The sequence below is a fragment of the Onychomys torridus genome, chromosome 21 (assembly GCF_903995425.1).
Source record: "Onychomys torridus chromosome 21, mOncTor1.1, whole genome shotgun sequence".
In the NCBI taxonomy this organism is placed as follows: Eukaryota; Metazoa; Chordata; class Mammalia; order Rodentia; family Cricetidae; genus Onychomys; species Onychomys torridus.
This window is the reverse complement of record NC_050463.1, coordinates 49,503,220-49,516,051: the sequence shown is the minus strand read 5'-3', so window position 1 is coordinate 49,516,051 and position 12,832 is coordinate 49,503,220. Positions and strand designations below refer to the sequence as shown.

General features: G+C 47.0%; 1 protein-coding gene across 4 annotated transcripts in view; it reads left to right on the top strand.

The window, feature by feature from the left end:
- Rnf144a (ring finger protein 144A) overlaps window positions 1-7,159 on the top strand; it is a 117,885-nt gene extending 110,726 nt beyond the window's left edge. For all 4 annotated transcript variants that reach the window (XM_036170739.1, XM_036170736.1, XM_036170738.1 and 1 more), the window contains one exon: window positions 3,109-7,159. In XM_036170739.1, coding sequence (XP_036026632.1) covers window positions 3,109-3,240 — 132 coding nt within the window. In that variant the 3' untranslated portion in view covers window positions 3,241-7,159. The remainder of the gene's footprint in view (window positions 1-3,108) is intronic.
- The last annotated feature ends 5,673 nt before the right edge of the window (window positions 7,160-12,832 follow it).

Below are 12,832 nucleotides of genomic sequence, written 5' to 3'. Positions count from 1 at the left end.
CACAAAACTGTGCACACACATAGAGAAACAAACTTTAAAAATGAGAGAATTGAACTGTGTGTTAATCCAGACACCCAGTGAGACTCTGTCATCTTAGGCCACTGACATTTGCTCTGTCAGTGAGTGACGTTTAAGACACTGGCCTACCTTTTCCTGGCTTTGATTTGGACTCGGTCTTCCCAAGTTGGAATGCAGTTGGAGTCTCTGGGAAAACCATTGACCATGTGCTATTTTTCTGTCCAGTTGGGTCATCCTGGGACATCTGTAATCAGGGGGACTTGACGTGTTGACAAAGCTTGTGCTCTGATATAACAGTATTGGCTTATGAAACTCACATGGAGGCTTGTGGTGATTACCCATGCTGCTGTCACCATGTGTGTGACATCACCCTCTAGGGACCCTCGACCCATCCCTCTAACACCCACATACTTAGGGCTTGACTATCGTGTTCTGATTCATTTATCTAATTATTCTTATCAATAAAAACACAAGAGTCAGATGTTGTGGGAAGAACCTGAATGATCGGAGAAGTGTCAGAGAAGCAACCAGTGACCTCCAATCTTAGTCGTTCCTCCATCCAAAAGGACCAAGATCCTCTCTAAGCCCCGCCTACTACTTCCTGTGTCTATCTGTCCTCAGTCCTCCAAGACCTCTATGGTTAATGTTGGTCAGCTATTTCTGGCTCTTCCCTCTTATTCAAAGCAGACTTTATTGTCAGTCTCTGGAGCGACAGAATTCAAAGTGTCACACAACAGTGTTCCCTGAGTGAATGTTTGGTTTTGTGTAACCACTTTTGTCTGTCTTTTTTTTTTTTTTTTTGGTTTTTTGAGACAGGGTTTCTCTGTAGCTTTGGAGGCTGTCCTGGAACTCACTCTGTAGACCAGGCTGGCCTCGAACTCACAGAGATCCATCTGCCTCTGCCTCCCGAGTGCTGGGATTACAGGCGTGCGCCACCACTGCCCAGCTTGTCGTTCTTTTCTTCTGGTGATTTTCACTTCCACCTTTAACCGGCTGGTAGTGGCTTGGTAGGGCGACTTACCAAACAGCAAATGGAGATAAGGCAGGCTGAGGAGCTGAGATGAGCTGGTGCCTTACTGGAGAGGCTGTGAACGTGTGCTCATGGGTTTGTCTGTGGAGGATGTGTGGCTCCTTCAAGGCTGGCAGTCACCTGCTGTGAGGCTGGGGTTTATTAGGAGCTCCAGGTGACCTCACTGTGCCCTTATGGGCCTTAAATATCAGTATGAATGTGGTTTTTTAAAAATATTTTTAAACATTATTTGCCTGTGTGTGTGTGTGTGTGTGTGTGTGTGTGTGTGTGTGTGTGTGTGTAGCTCACCTGAGTGCAGAAATATAAAGAAAACATCAGCTTCCCTTAGAGCTGGAATTACAGGCACTTGTGACCTGCTCAGCACCAGTGCTGAGAACCCAACTCGGGTCCTCTGTAAGGGCAGTGTGCACATCTAAGTGCCAAGCCATCTCTCTAGCTCCCACCGTCGTCACGTGATTTTAACATATCACCTGACCTGCTTGGTGCAATCCCACCACCAATAGTATTCTTGTCAAATGAGCGCTCTGGATGAGACTCGGCATCTGCATGGCCTCATTTTCCAATGCAGTGTGATGTCCGTTATCAAATATGGTTTTATTTATAAATGTGGGCATGTGCATGCATGCAGGCACTGTGGTGTGGTGTGTGTGTGTGTGTGTGTGTGTGTGTGTGTGTGTGTGTGTGTGTGTGTGTGGTTTGTTTCCAGGAAAAATTCTAGTGAGGGAATTTTTTCCTTCATTATGTTGATTGCTTTACAGTAGAGTGGACCCTTAGAGATTGTTAGTTAATTCCAAAGAAGACAGGCTTGGGGAAGTCATGTTATTTCTCACCTTGAACACTAGGTGGCAGTCTAACTCCACATTCAGCTTTCAGTAGGAAGAGTAGGGTTGATCTAAGTCAGGTAGGACCTGTTCATTTCAAACAGCCCCACTGGCTGGTGTAGATGTCAGCAGGTCTTCATTTGAGCCTTATACCTAGAGGGGAGAAAAAGACCAAGTTTTTAAAAAATCAAAATATAGCCAGTTGGTGGTGGCACATGTTTTTAACCCCAGTATTGGGAGGCAGAAGCAGGCTGATCTCTGTGAGTTAAAGGTCAGCCTGGTCTACAGAGAGAGCTCCAGGACAGCCAGGGCTACACAGAGAAACCCTGTCTTGAAAATCAATAATATGATAGTAATAATAATAATAATAATAATAATAATAATAATAATAATAGCAGTCCATATTAAGTTTTAAACTCCAGAAAGGCAAGGGTGCCTCGGGGTGATATCTGATGTCCCATGTCCCTGCCACTCTAGTTCCTTTGTTTGAAGGTTTGTCCTTGCCCTCTCACATACTAAACCATCTGGGCATCTTTGTCATCTCAGCTGTTTCCTGTCCTCCTGGAAAAGTAGGTCTCTATTTCTTGGATGGAACTGAACCCACTTCCTGTTACTAGCCTTTGATGAAGTCTTGGTCTTCCCATTAGATGACATTTTCCTGGAGTGTCCGGATCTCAGGTGTCTTTGTATTTGTAATAGCTGGCCATTGTCTAATCATGGTTGCTCAAGGAGAAATCAGTAATTAGCTGAATGCATAGCAAAAAATGGATGCGGGGGCAGAAGGGATCCACAAAGGGAGAAGAGAAAGCAGGGGAGGGAGAGAAGTGAGGAAGGAATACAAGCAGATGAAGCAATGATGGGTTGGAGAGATAGGGAGAGAGATGGGTATGTGGGTGATGGTTAAAGAAGTAGATGAGTGGGTGTGTAGATGGTAGATGGCTATGAGCATGGCTCGGTGGATGACTGGATGGGTGAGTGGCCAAGTGAGTGCATAGACGGATGGGCAGTTGAGTAGGTGAATACATAGGGTGGGTGGGCAGACTGTATGGTGGACGGACGGATGGATGGATGGATGGATGGATCGATAGATGGATGGATCGATAGATGGATGGATCGATAGATGGATAGATGGATAGATGGATAGATAATGATTGGATGTATTGGTAGAATCATGGTTTCAACTTCTGCTGGGGAACCTACAAACCATCCCTCCTCACCTCTCCTCTGTTTCCCTTCTAGGTGGTGGGAATTTTTGCTGGATTTGGGCTCCTGCTCTTAGTGGCTTCCCCTTTCTTGCTCCTGGCCACACCCTTTGTTCTTTGCTGCAAGTGTAAGTGCAGTAAAGGTGACGATGACCCACTTCCCACCTAGAGGACTGCGTGATGCTGGAACAGACCCCTGCTTCGGGACGTGTGGCTCCCCTACCCTCCACCACCTCTCTCTCACTAAACCTGTTTCTTGCCTTATGTGCCCCTATGAGCTTCAGTGTCCGGCTTGCTGCAGAGATTTCAGGGATGATGTCAGCAAGTGGGCCGAGGCCTCAGGTGTGGTCTCCAGGGTGTGGGGGGAGGTGAGGCAGAAGTGTGTGGGGCGCATCCCACATCTGTGTCTGCAGACATGGCCTGAGGTGGCATCAGCCACATATCAGGCAGTTTTATTCCCTGGCCATCGTAGCTTGGGACCCACTCAGACAAAGGGACACCTTGGCTTCAAGATGGCACCATGTTGTCAGGAGAAGTCTTCAAGAATTAGGACTCTCTTCAGCCAGCACCTGATAATCTGACTTGAGAAAATCTCTCCGTTTGTGACAGCTGTTTTTACTCCTAAAGGCGTTTAGTAAAACCCTTTTTAGAAGGCTTTTTCCCCCTTTCTGTCAACTGAATAGTGAAAATCAACAAGGTGCGTATAAACCATCCTATGCCTTTTTTGAAATGTGCATTTTATGATGTTACAGATAAATGACTTTTCTGGCCTGACCGTCTTTTTTTTCCAGGAGCTACAGAAAGCCTTATGCACACTTTGTGTTTTTCTTGGAACCTGCTGTAATTACTTTTTGAATGCTCTGAGCTGTATACTGTTACCCACATGGGCCCCCTGTTGTTGCATTTCCTTGAAGATACCAACACATTTAAGAACTGTCTGTAGCTTTACATCACCCCCCCCCCCACACACACACACACCACTTCTCCAGTTCAGCTCACAGGACCCATTCCTCCTGTCTCCAGGTGGCAGCCAATGCCTTTGAATATCTTCAAACCAGATGTTTTACTCTGCCCGACTCTGCTCTGACCCCTTGCCCCACTCTTCAGGTAGGTGGCGAGGAGAGTTAGAGTCATCTGTCCCTGGGGACCTCTTGGAAGTTGGGTGGGAACTTTCTGAAGTCTCAGTTTGTTCTTGCTAGGGAAAAAGAAAATGAAAGGAAAGAAGGGTGGAGGAGGGAAGGAAGGAGGAAGGACCCTTCTGTTTCGTTGAATTATTCCGCTGTGGGAAGTTGGTGAATTGGTCTTTCCTAGGCTATGTGTTTCCATGTCGACAAAGTGCAAGATAATAAGAAGCAGGTCCTTCTCTAGTTGCCTCTGAAGACAGGAGAGAGTCCTTTCTTTCAGGATTGACTGTCAGAGCCCAACATGCTTCCCAGGAGCAGGGTGGAGGTGTAGAGGTTTGCAGGGAGGCAGTAGTCTGAAGGCTTATTAAGCATCCTACAAAGGAGTAAAGGGAACCCAGAGTCCTATCATCTCAGCCATTGTCTTTGCAAGCGCATCATATCCTTAGTGGCTGTCTGTGTGATTCAGCACTTAGGGGTCAGTGTCAAGTCCCAGCAGATGCTGCATGTGCGGAAATGATGTCATTTTCTTTATTTTAAATAGACAGTGAATGAGGTAAGACAACCACTGGCTTCTCACCCTCTAGGATTGATTTTCTTTATTAAGTGAAAGCCATTTAGAAGAAGCTCAGTCCATATCAAAACCATGCTCAGAAAGTCATCTGGTAGTTGAAATTTAAAAGTTCACTGATAAGGTGTGACCTCTGAGACCTTCATTCTGGCTGAAGCCTGGCCTTGTGCCTCTGTGGTTAGAAACATGGGCAAAGGTGGCCTGGCTTTTCTGGAAAGGTCTGACAACTTTATGTGACTCAGTGGCTGAATTTGAGACCTCAAGCCCATGATTTGTATGTGAAACCATCCGGCCACCACCCTTTAAATATGCCTTTCTGAGGTGGTGGCCAGCCGGGGCGCTGGTTCCAGCGGTGCATAGGCAGACTTCACACCATGGTCCTTCCTGCCTTGCCTGACCACCACTACTGTTTGTTTCAATGTTTCATCCTCTGTCCTTGTGGTGGGAGTGACAGCCTCCTGGAGGCTGTGTTCCCACTCTGCAGCTCAGGCTCTGTAACTGGAGATGGAGTCACCTGGTATCTGGGACGCTTCTGAAGCTTTGCACACCTCTGTAACCCCACCTACTCACACCTCAGCCTATGGCAATCTTCCCAAGCACATGACTGGACACAGGCAGGCACCATAGGGTTGCTATTGCCGAATGAGTGTGGACAGAGTATCCCTGTCTGCCCTGAGCCTTTGTATCAAGCCTACTTACTCAGTTAGATTTCCTAATAAAAGCTAACTTGTCCATTCCCTTTAGAAACACCAGCAAGATCACACTGAAATACGTAAGCTTGCCTTGTTCCCTGTGGGAGTCCTTTTAGCAGAGACAACCGCATCCATTTATTATGGACATTCAGCTGGAACCATGTGTGATGTGGAACCGCACATGGAATAGCAAAGCTGGCCCCCAGGTGCGATTGGTCTTGCTGTCAGTCCAGGGTAGCCTCAGGTGCTCTATGACCAGGAGTAGCACCATTTCTCTTGTTCAGTATAGGTTTTTCAGAACTGAAAATGGAGTTCCCTGAGACAGACCCTGTTCCTGATGGAAGAAGACTGTTCAGTCCTGAGCTTGTGGAAAACCCTCTTAATGACGGGCAGCTGTCTGGTAGGGCTCTATATCAAGCAGGGCTATCTGTACCAAGGGCCTGCTGGCCTGTGGGTTATCTGAGGCCATTCGGTGGCTAACCATGCCATAGTCTTACTGGGTGTGCTAATCCCTGCCAAGCTTAGCCCTCCAGTCTGTGACTTCACATACTCACCAGGGTGATGGCTTCAGAGGCAAAGTCATGATAGGTGTTTCTGGAGCTGGGAGCCAGCTCCTGTGGGGACACAGATTGGGACTGTATGAATTCTGGACCACCTCAGCACCTGGGAGTAGCTCCGATTGCAGGCCCAGCGCCTTCCCCATTTTGGTCCCTATCTTGAAGAGAACAAATACTCTCTATAGTGTATTTTTCCAGAAAACAGGTATGAGACCTTGGCCAGGTTCCCCGTTAAACACAGCCCCCATAGGAGGAAGGATCATCAGGCGTGAACATCTGACTTCCAGATGAATTCATCTTTTGGAATTAGAAAAGGGGAAAGGTTATTATTTTATGAATTAGAAGTGTTTCCCTCAGTTGCCTTTAAAAATTAGGGGATGGGAAAGGACGAGGGAGGACTTATTTTGTATACTTCCTAGATTCCTACGGATTAATAAACATACCTGTGAATATATATATATGTAAATCACACTGAAATCATCAAGGGAAACACTTTGCATGTATACAATTTCATGAAGGTTTTCTTAAAGAAAAAAAAAAAAAGATACCAAAGCTTGTTTCTCCCTCACAACGAGCCCAAACCCTTGTAAAGTTAAATAAAGTAAAGAAATTGTGACTGGCTCTTGCCAAAAAACTCAGCCAGGAGGGAGGGGCTTATGTTCAAACAATTGTCATTGCCCTGTGACTAGGAGAACCTGCCCTTTTGGTAGTTAACCCCTGTGGTCTCCAGCCCTCCTGACTTGTATAATCCTGTCTTCCAAGATCCTAGGGCCCCCCAGTTAGGTGTAGCTGTGTGCCACGTGCCTGACCTTTCTTTTATACTTTGCCTCGGGTGTATTTTAATCTTGTGTAAAAACATGCATGTGTCAGTCATACGCACGTGCACACATATACATTCTGTATTTGACAAGTGGTGGTAAAACCCAACACACAGACACACACACACACACACACACACACACACACACACACACACACAAGATCAATTGAAAAAATTGCATTTGTGGTTTTGGAAATGTGAGTACACTTTGTACCACTTACACTGTGATGTATAAGAGCTGTTTGAATGCCTTTTCATGTTGTGATTTGTACTTTAGAATCCTATGGAAATGTCGGATTTATAATTTCAATACATATTTTAAATGTATTGTGTCTTACGTCCTCTGTCTCCCCTTCCGAAGGGACTTCTTTTTAAAGATATTTTGGCTGGAATACAGGTGAACTTTTGTAAATCCTGCCTGTCTCCATCCTTTGTAGCTGCTCCAGTGACTAATGAATACGGCTAGAGGTGGGAGGGGAGGAGGGTGAGGCAAGAAGGGGAGGGGGGATGCTGTCACTTGGAACACAGCATCTATATGCTGAGGCTGGCTTCATTCATCGCTGTGAGAGAACACCGCACAGAAGCAACTTCAGGACCATTTTGGACCATGGTTGGAGGGGACGCCAGTCTCTTACCAAGGAGAGCAGAGGGTGCAGGCCATGCCAGCCTAAGTATTGCCTGAGACTCTCTACATTTCAACCAGGTTGGAAGCAAGAGAGGGACCTGCTGGCACCCGGTTGATTTTCTGCTCTCTCCCTATTCATTCATTCATTCATTCATTCATTCATTCATTCATTCATCTAAATCAGGGTTTCTTACCGCTATAACAAATCCCTGACAAAAGCAGCGTAGGTGGGGCAGGGTTTCTTTCAACTCCTAGGTTAAGGGCATGGCATCAGGAGTGTGGGATAACTGGTCACATGGCCTCCACCCACAGTCAGCAAGTGGGGTTGGGGTGGAGAGTGAGCCTGGGAGGCAGGAGGGGAATGCCGATGCTCAGCTTGCTTTTTCCAAAAATCTGCTTCATGGCCCACATTCAAGATGAATTCCCCCTTCAGTTAATTCCTGATAGAAACACCCTCAGAGATTCACCTAGAGGTCTGTTTCCATGGTTATTTGATGAAGATTGACCATCATACCAGCCCATGAGATCATGTCTCCCACATCCACCAGGGTGGACTTTTCCCCTTTGTGGGAATGTCTTTATAGACACACAGGTGTGCTTCACTAATGATGGAGCTGTTTCGTGGTCCACAAGTTGACAATGAAGATTAATAATCACAGACTCTTTCCAGTAGTGTTTGGGACGTCCAGATGGAAATGTCTTGGAACCTTCTGAGGGCTGTGGCGAAGACTCACATATACCTCTTTGCTTCCTCTTGGTGGTAGTATCTGGCAGCCCTGGGCCTTCTCCAGCTTGCACATATATCACCATAGTCTACCTCTATCTTCCTGTGGTGTCCCCACTGTGTACCTGTGACTGGCATTTATAGCCACAATGAGAGACTCAGCTTGATCAGTCAAGGGGATAAAGTCACGGATTCATGGGTTCCTGGGGTTCATCTTTTGGCATGTCTTAAGGGAGTGTAATTCTGCCTTAAACTGGCAGCATAGTTCACAGAACACTGCCCCACAAATCACCCCAGTAGCTCATTGATTCAGCTAGGCTGGTGGACCAGTGAGCTGCCAGGACCACCTACCTCTGTCCCATAACACTAGGCTAGAGACATGCTGCCGTCTCTGGCCTTTACATGGGTGCTGGGAATCTCAACCCAAGTTCTCATACTTGTACTGTGGGCACTTTACGGCTGAACCATACCCTCAGCCCCCAGGTAACAAGTTCTTAACTTCTGTTTACACAGTAGATGAGGAACTCCAGGTTAGGCAGGCAGACTCTCTCCCATGACAGACTCTCTGGGGATTTGACTTGCTGAGTCCACCGGGTACACAGATCCTCAATCATAACTCATTTGGGATCCACAGAAGGACAAGAGCCCAATTGTGCTCAGCTCTTCGAGGAGATCCCTTCAGGGCCGAGAGAACGAGGTTGCCCAGAGCAGAATGCGCTCCTCTGCAGAACTCCTAAGGCATTGTCAGAGCACAATGGATGGTAAATGATCACCGAGTGTTTTTATTAACGACAAAGGAGCAATCAGAGCCGTAGTGAAACTTACAGATGAGTCTAAACTGGGAGTTATAACAAATACCAATTAGGAGACCGAGACAATGAAAAGAGACCCCCCCACCCCACCCCAGAGAGAAAGTTACAACAAAGCAAGTTTCCGGTTTTTGCAAAATTACCACAAATGCACCTGCAGAGGATGCATACTGTGGGGAAAGCCCAGAGTGCTGAAAGGCAGACAGCCCCCTCCCCCTACGACAGGCAGGACAATGTCAGACACAGAGTGTCACCCGTGTTCCTCACTGAAGCATCAGTACAGCGAAGCCATCTCATTTGGGTGCACTTGGGAAGCTATACCCGACTTCAACTGTCCAGGTCCTCTTCTGTTTCTTGTGGGTGCACTGGGGTTGTCTTGCAGCTCTCCACCTCTGTTTTAAGGATCTTCCCGATGCTCTTATGCTTCTGCTGAAAGCCCTTGAAGATCACCATGCACCGGTGTGGCTGAATCATATTCTTTACCTATAAGACCCTTCCAAATAGGCCCACCTACTGGCTTAGTGTTCATATGACCTGCAGATGGGGGGCGGGGGCAGATGAAGTGGGAAGCAGTGTCTCTGTCCCCTAGAAGAGGGAGGAAGGGGGGCACATATCTGGTTCCTCCTAATATGTCTTCTGGCCTCTGCTATTGTTCCTCAAATATACAATAGCTTTCCGTCTTCTCTCCATAGGGATTCGACTTGGGGCCTGGCAAAGCCCTGCAGACCCCCCTCCCCAAGTTCTCTTGCCTCATGTCTATCCTCATATTGTAAGAAAGAAAAGACAGTGAAACGTTTGACAATAGGATTCATGCTTTAGGTTTGGTTATGACAAGGAGGGGTGACTGGATCCACTGGAGCGGCCAGGCTTATGGCAGTGGGAGCTTCCATCTAAGACCCCCTTACATCCTGGATGCACCAAGAATTAGAACCAGCGAGAACCCATCCCTACGGTGACCCACTTTCTCCAGCCAAGTTCTGCCCCCTTAAGATTCCAGGACCTTCCCAAACAGCACCAGTACCTGGGACCAAGTGTTCGAGTGAGATCCCACGGGTGGGGTTCATTTTACATTCAAACCACAAGGGATTTTGAATGCTAAGCCATTAGGGTAAAGGCTGAGGGCATCAGCTTTGCGTGTGAGAGGAGGAAGTCTCACCTGCTCTGTGGAGACTGGAGTGAAACCTTATGATTCCTAATACTTGGGGAGAACTCAAGTTCTGTCTGCTGACCATCCATTGAGGAAACAAACCCGAGACCTCTCTGCCAGCACATCAGCAGTCACTTAGGATGGATGGAAGGATGAAATTTGAAGAGAGTCACATTTTCTCAGAACTCTGCCCACCCAGAGTGGGGGATTAAGCAGGGGGCTGTGGTTGGACACGATGCCTTCAGAGAGCAGACCCAGCACAGAGAGTACTTCCTGAGGGGTAGCTAGGAAGTAGAGGTTAAGAGGTAATGGTGAGGGGAAATGAGAGGACAGGAGAGGCTGAAGCCGGAGGTTTGCCATGAGTTTGAGGCCAGCCTGGGCTATGTAGTGAGCTCTGAGCCAAGGGGAGCTCCAGAGTAAAACCTTGTCTCCAAAGAGAAAAGAAAGACATGGAAAGATAGAAGTTAGGAAGGAAGAAAAGAAACTTTGGATTGATTGTGTAACTGGAAGTACTTAAAGCCCACTTCCTGCTTTAAATTTTTTAAATGATTTGTTATTTTTATTTCATGTGCATTGGTATTTTGCCTGCATGTGTCTGTGTGGGTGTCAGATCCCTTGAAAGTGGGGTTACAGACACGTGTGAGCTGTCACGTGGCTGCTGAGACTAAACCTTGGTCCTCTGGAAGAGCAGCCAGTGCTCTTAACCCCTCTAGGCCCTACTTCCTGTTTTTGAATGAGGTTTTAAAGTCACTATTTAGTGCTCTAAATGTCCCGTGGAAGAAGTACTGCTATGTGTGTTTAAGGTCTTTAGTTGCTGTCAAGGAAAAATTGAAGTACTGTTCTCCATGACATGAATTTTTGAAGAATTATCTGTCCATCATCTGGAAGTTTCAGCCAATTAGAATAATATTCCACCTGTGTCCATTTCCTTCAGGAACTTGGTTCCTTTGGGAGCAGAAGGGTCCTGAATCGGCCCCTTTGGTTTCCATAGCGTCTCAGTGAAGGAGGCACAAATGGCTTCTGAAGAGGTGGATGGAACCTGTGGGATCATCTGTGGCACAGATCTGCTTTGGGGGTGACATCAGCAATTAGTAATTGTACTCTAGTTACCTTGACCACCCCGCTCCACCCCGTCACAGGTGGAAAGACATTGTCATCTTTTCAGACCCTAGCTTCAATCTTAAATCCAAATCAACAATCGGCATCCAGGCATCCAAGCGAACTGGAGCGCAGTATGTTCCCTGTTCTCCTCAAGCTTCTTCACGTCAACATTATTTTGCCTGGTTTATGCCTCTAAGTTGGTTTATGGTTGCCAGTGTCAGCGTGAAACCCTGATGGGAGCTTAGCTTCCCACCAGGCTTCAGTCGAATGTGTATGAATAGCCCATAGTAACTGCTTCTATTGTTCCTGGAAGACTTCTATTATGTAGAGAGCAATTAATCATTTTCTGAGGCAGCTTGAGGGAGCCAAGCACACAGTGAGGTTGATGATGGCTTTTTCTTCCAAGATGAACAAAATAAAAACCCCAGCCAAGGCTTTCCTGAAGACGGGCTTATCTCCCGCATCGATCGGCAACATTTCCATGCCAAGGTGGAATTCCATTACCAAACAGCCAGCTTACCAACGCAGCTGAAGGTTGGACCCCTGCTGCCAGGATCTGTGGACTCTTGGCACAGCTAGGCACATCGGCTCTGTGGAGCTCATGATTCAGGCTCAGTGCTGAGTACCGCAGCTTCCTCTTGCATTTATTGCCTTTGATAAAGGTATCATTGCCCCCTGGATCATCCAAGAATGAGGAACATTGCTAGACTTTGGGTGGTTGGTAGGAAGGGGTGCTTGGCACTTAGTGGAGTGCTAGGTAAAATTACCTGTACCTTAAAGATGCATGTATTTTATGCGTATGAGTTTTTCCCTGCATGTACAGGTATGCACTATGTGCATGCCTGCTGCCCTGGAGGCAAAAAGATGCCCTGGAACTGGAGTTACAGATGGTTGTGAGCTACCAGGTAGGTGCTGGGAACTGACCCTGGGTCCTCTACAAGAGCAACAAGTGCTATTAACCACTGAGCCATCTCTCCAATCCCACCAAATGGCTCACAGATTTTAATAGAACGTATATAATAGCCGTCATTTCCCATCTTACTCTGATGTATTTAAAGAGAGAGAGAGAGAGAGAGAGAGAGAGAGAGAGAGAGAGAGAGAGAGAGAAGAAATGTGCCAGATAGCTGCTTATAAGGAAGGCACCACTCCAAGATTCAGTGGCTTCAGTTGGTAAGCATCATTCATCACCCACAGTTTAGTGCATGAATTCTCACCCTCTGGATCATGGCCATTGAAAAACACATGTGTTCCCCCCCCCCCCAACCATAAATTTAGTTTTCTTGCTACTTCATAACTGTAATTTTGCTCCTGGGTGGTGCCTCAGTTCCTAAGACTATTGGAAATACATGTTTTCCAGTGGTTCTAACCCACAAATTGAGAACTGCTGGTCTAGCGGTGTCTGCAAGAGAAGGCAAAGTGCTGGGTGGTGGTGATGCACGCTTCTAATCCCAGCACTCAGGAGGCAGAGGCAGGTGGATCTCTGTGAGTTCGAGGCCACCTGGGCTACCAAGTGAGTTCCAGGAAAGGCACAAAGAGAAACCCTGTCTCGAAAAAACCAAGGGGAGAGAGAGAGAGAGAGAGAGAGAGAGAGAGA